Here is a 4,799-nt window from a genome sequence, read left to right as displayed (position 1 = left end):
ATGGAAGCAACCTAGATGCCCATCAGCAGATGAATGGATAAGAAAGCAGTGGTACATATACACAATGGAGTATTACTCAGCCATTAAAAAGAATACATTTGAATCAGTTCTAATGAGATGGATGAAACTGGAACCTATTATACAGAGTGAAGTAAGCCAGAAAGAAAAACACCAATACAGTATACTAACGCATATATATGGAATTTAGAAAGATGGTAACAATAACCCTGTGTACGAGACTTCAAAAGAGACACCGATGTATAGATCAGTCTTATGGACTCTGTGGGAAAGGGAGAGGGTGGGGAGATTTGGGAGAATAGCATTGAAACATGTATATTATCATGTATGAAACGAGTCGCCAGTCCAGGTTCAATACACGGTACTGGATGCTTGGGCCTGGTACACTGGGAGGACCCAGAGGGAGGGTAGGGGAGGGAGGAGGGAGGAGGGTTCAGGATGGGGAACGCGGGTATACCTGTGGCGGATTCATTTCGATATTTGGCAAAACTAATACAATATTGTAAAGTTTAAAAATAAAATAAAATTTAAAAAAAATTTAATATTAATCTAAACATAAACTTAAATAGTCAAGCAAACATAATTGAAATTTTACAAAAATAACTAGCTAGTACTCTTTTAAAATATCAGTGTCATTAAAGATAATGAAAAGCCAAGAAACTACTCTAGAGGAAGAGAGATTAAAGAGGCATAATAACTAAATAAAATACTTATTATTGGATTTCCTCCTGAACAAAAATAAAAAAACAAACAAAATTCTATATGGCATTATTAAAAAATTGGCAAAATGACCTATATTTAAATAATGTATTATATAAAAACTAAATATCCTGAATTGAGTATTGGTTTTTTTAATTTACTTATTTCTTTTTGGCTGTGCTAAGTCTTTGTTGCTGTGTGTACTCTCCTCTAGTTGCAATGAGAAGGGGCTACTCTCCAGCTGTGGTGCGTGGGCTCCTCACTGCAGTGGCTTCTCTTGCTGCAGAGTGCAGGCTCTAGGGCACACAGGCTTCAGGAGTTGTGGCATGTGGGCTCAGGAGTTGTAGCTCCCGGGCTCTAGAGCACAGGCTCAAGAGTTGTAGCCCATGGGCTTAGTTGCTCTGTGGCATGTGGGATCTTCCTGGATCAGGGATTGAACCCATGTCTCCTGCATTGGCAGGTATTTTCTTTACCTCTGAGCCACCAAGGAAGCCCAAGCAGTTTTATTCTGGCTATTTGTTAGATATTCTTAGTTCTTAGAAGATGAATGCAAAATGATATGCATAAGAAAAGTCATGGCATCTGTGGCTTGCTTTCAACTATTTCAGACAAAAAAAAATTAAGTGAAATCAATATGTTAAAATGTTGATAACTGGTGGATGTGGGTGAACGGTATATGAACATCTATTGCTTTATTCTTGCAACTATTTGCTAGGTTTGGTAAATCTTTCAAAACAATATATCGGAAACACATATTTAGAAAAAATGAAGAAAGACCCAAATGAAAGGAAGGACATATCATGTAGATAGAGGAAATGTTTGATACAGCAAATACTAAAGTTCTCCCAAAACTGACTTATAAAGAGAATACAATTCTAGTCAATATCCAAACATGTTTCCTCTTTTGGTAAAAACTGACAAGCTAATCATAAAATACAAAAAATCCAAGAATGACTAGGTCTTGAAAAAGAGCAAAGCTGAAGACTTACTCTACTAGAAATGAAAATTTATCAGAAAGTAACATTAATTTATACAGTGTATTGCTGGCACATGTCCAAATAAACAGACCAACAGAGGATCCAGAAACAAACCACGCATGTATAGATGCTTGTTTGTGACAAAATGGCTCGTACATCACTGAGGAAGGGACAAACTTTTAAATAAAAGACACAAGGTCAACATAATATCCACATGAAAAATAAAGAGAGAGAGAAAAGAACCCTGACCCCTGACTCACACAATTCACAAAAATAAATTTCAGATCAACTGTGATTCTAACTGTGAAAGAAAATACAATAAATCTTCAAGAAAATGACAAAGGCAAATAGCTTGAAGACCTTGGATAACAGAAGACTTTATAACAGAACAGAAAAAAAATACTAATCATAAAGCAAATTACTAAAAGGGAAAAATATATCAAATTAAGAACAATTATTAATCAAAAGATACCCTCTTGAGGGAAAGCCATAAAACAGAATACTATATTTCTAGAACTTGTCAAAAAGTGTTTGTACCTAGACCATAGAATGAACTACAGATCAATTTAAAAAAAAGAAAATCTAATAGAAAAAAATTGGAAAGAGACTTGAAGATCACGAAAGGACATCCAAGTGGTCAATAAATATGAAAATGTGCTCAACTTCATTAATTAGGAAAATGTAAATTAAAACCATGATAAGATAGTACTATACACACCCACAAAAACAGTTACAGTTTTAACAGACAAATAATGCCAAATTTTGGATAAGTAAAGAGGCAACTGGAACCCTGATACAATGCTGGTATGTATTATATTAGCACAATAACTTGGAAAACTATTTGGTATACCCCCAAAATTTCACAACTATGTCAGTGTGTTTGAATTCTATATTATATGAGCATAGATATGTATGTATGTATTCATATATATGTATACACATGTTCATGTCCAAAAAATGCATGTAAAAGAAGTAAAGAATGTTCAAAGAAGTATAACTTTTAACAACTAAACCAAAGACTATCAGCAGTAGAATCAATAAATAAATTATGGTATAATCACCCTATGGGATACTATATACCAATGAAAATTATGGCTCCATGCAAAATATGCATGAATCTCAACACACAGCTGAGGGAACAAAGCCAGATACACAGAAATAAAAAACATACATGGGGAACACGTGTACACCTGTGGCAGATGCATGTTAATGTATGGCAAAACCAATACAATATTGTAAAGTAAAAATAATAATAATAATTTAAAAAAAGGGAAAAAAAACAAAAATATACTGCATAACTCATTTATTTTCATTCAAAAACAAGCAAAAATAATCCACAGTGTTATTTTATTTCCTCTTTGGAGAGGAAAAAAATGAGTAGAGAATAAAATTAGGATGTGATGGAAATGGATAAAGAAGTAGGAACCATTCTGGGTCTAGACTTGTGTGGTGGTTACACATGTGTGTCGCTCTGATAATTCACCCAGCTGTATATTTAAAGTTGTGTAATTTTCTGTATTATTTTGATTGCAATGTTTATAATAAAGAAAAAATCCTACTGTTCAGTTTTTGTTTCCATTGTGGTTTAGAGACACCACAAGATAATGATTTCATTGTGTTGTTGATATTATTTAGAAAACTACTTTTTTCTTTTAGTAGGAAGTAGATTAAATAGAAAAATATTTTCACTATTAAAACTAAAATACTTGAATCATTCTGTCGTCTGAAAGGAATATGAATACTGTTAATAGGTGGCACTAGATTGCATGTGACATAATGTGGATCCAGGCATATTAACTCATACCTGTGCCTTAGACGGTGGCTCTTAACTTCTCTAACGACAGTAAATGTATCAGTAACTTCTCCATCTGTGAAGACAAAAACCTGTAGAAAGAAAACATCCATCAAGTCTCTGAAGTATATTTAAAGACACCAGAACTTGCCCTTCAAAAACCTCAACTATTTCATTCCAGAGACTCATGTCACTTTAGACAGGTCAGTTCAGTTCAGTTCAGTTGCTCAGTCATGTCAGACTCTTTGCGACCCCATGAATCGCAGCACACCAGGCCTCCCTGTCCATCACCAACTCCCGGAGTTCACCCAGACTCACGTCTGTCGAGTCGGTGATGCCATTCTCTGTCGTCCCCTTCTCATCCTGCCCCTAATCCCTCCCAGCATCAGGGTCTTTTCCAGTGAGTCAACTCTTCACATGAGGTGGCCAAAGTACTGGAGTTTCAGCTTCAACATCACTCCTTACAATGAACACCGAGGACTGATCTCCTTTAGAATGGACTGGTTGGATCTCCTTGCAGTCCAAGGGACTCTCAAGAGTCTTCTCCAACACCACAGTAGAAAAGCATCAATTCTTCAGTGCTCAGCTTTCTTCATAGTCCAACTCTCACATCCATACATGACCACTGGAAAAACCATAGCCTTGACTAGACGGACCTTTGTTGGCAAAGTAATATCTCTGCTTTTCAATATACTATCTAGATTGATCACAGCTTTCCTTTCAAGAAGTAAGCGTCTTTTAATTTCATGGCTGATTTCACCATCAGCAGTGATTTTGAATCCCCCAAAAATAAAGTCTGACACTGTTTCTGCTGTTTCCCCACCTATTTCCCATGAAGTGATAGGACCAGATGCCATGATCTTCGTTTTCTGAATGTTGAGCTTTAAGCCAACTTTTTCACTCTCCTCTTTCACTTTCATCAACAGGCTTTTTAGTTCCTCTTCAATATTCCCATCTCTTTCAGAATTTTCCACAGTTTATTGTGATCCACACAGTCAAAGGCTTTGGCATAGTCAATAAAACAGAAATAGATGTTTTTCTGGAACTCTCTTGCTTTTTTGATGATCCAACAGATGTTGGCAATTTGATCTCTGGTTCCTCTGCCTTTTCTAAAACCAGCTTGAACATCTGGAAGTTCGCAGTCACATACTGCTGAAGCCTAGCTTAGAGAATTTTGAGCATTACTATACTAGCGTGTGAAATGAGTGCAATTGTGCAGTAGTCTGAGCATTCTTTGGCATTGCCTTTCTTTGGGATTGGAATGAAAACTGACCTTTTCCAGTCCTGTGGCCACTGCTGAGTTTTCCAAATTT

General features: G+C 36.0%; 1 protein-coding gene across 1 annotated transcript in view; it reads right to left on the bottom strand.

The window, feature by feature from the left end:
* Positions 1 to 4,799, bottom strand: part of VWA5A (von Willebrand factor A domain containing 5A) — a 30,044-nt gene that overhangs the window by 12,623 nt on the left and 12,622 nt on the right. The window contains exon 10 of the mRNA XM_010858466.1: positions 3,499 to 3,578. Coding sequence (XP_010856768.1) covers positions 3,499 to 3,578 — 80 coding nt within the window. The remainder of the gene's footprint in view (positions 1 to 3,498; positions 3,579 to 4,799) is intronic.

The sequence above is a fragment of the Bison bison genome, unplaced genomic scaffold (genome assembly GCF_000754665.1).
Source record: "Bison bison bison isolate TAMUID 2011002044 unplaced genomic scaffold, Bison_UMD1.0 scf7180017864388, whole genome shotgun sequence".
Taxonomy (NCBI): domain Eukaryota; kingdom Metazoa; phylum Chordata; class Mammalia; order Artiodactyla; family Bovidae; genus Bison; species Bison bison.
The sequence above is the reverse complement of the archived record's forward strand: the minus strand, read 5'-3'. Positions and strand labels throughout refer to the sequence as shown.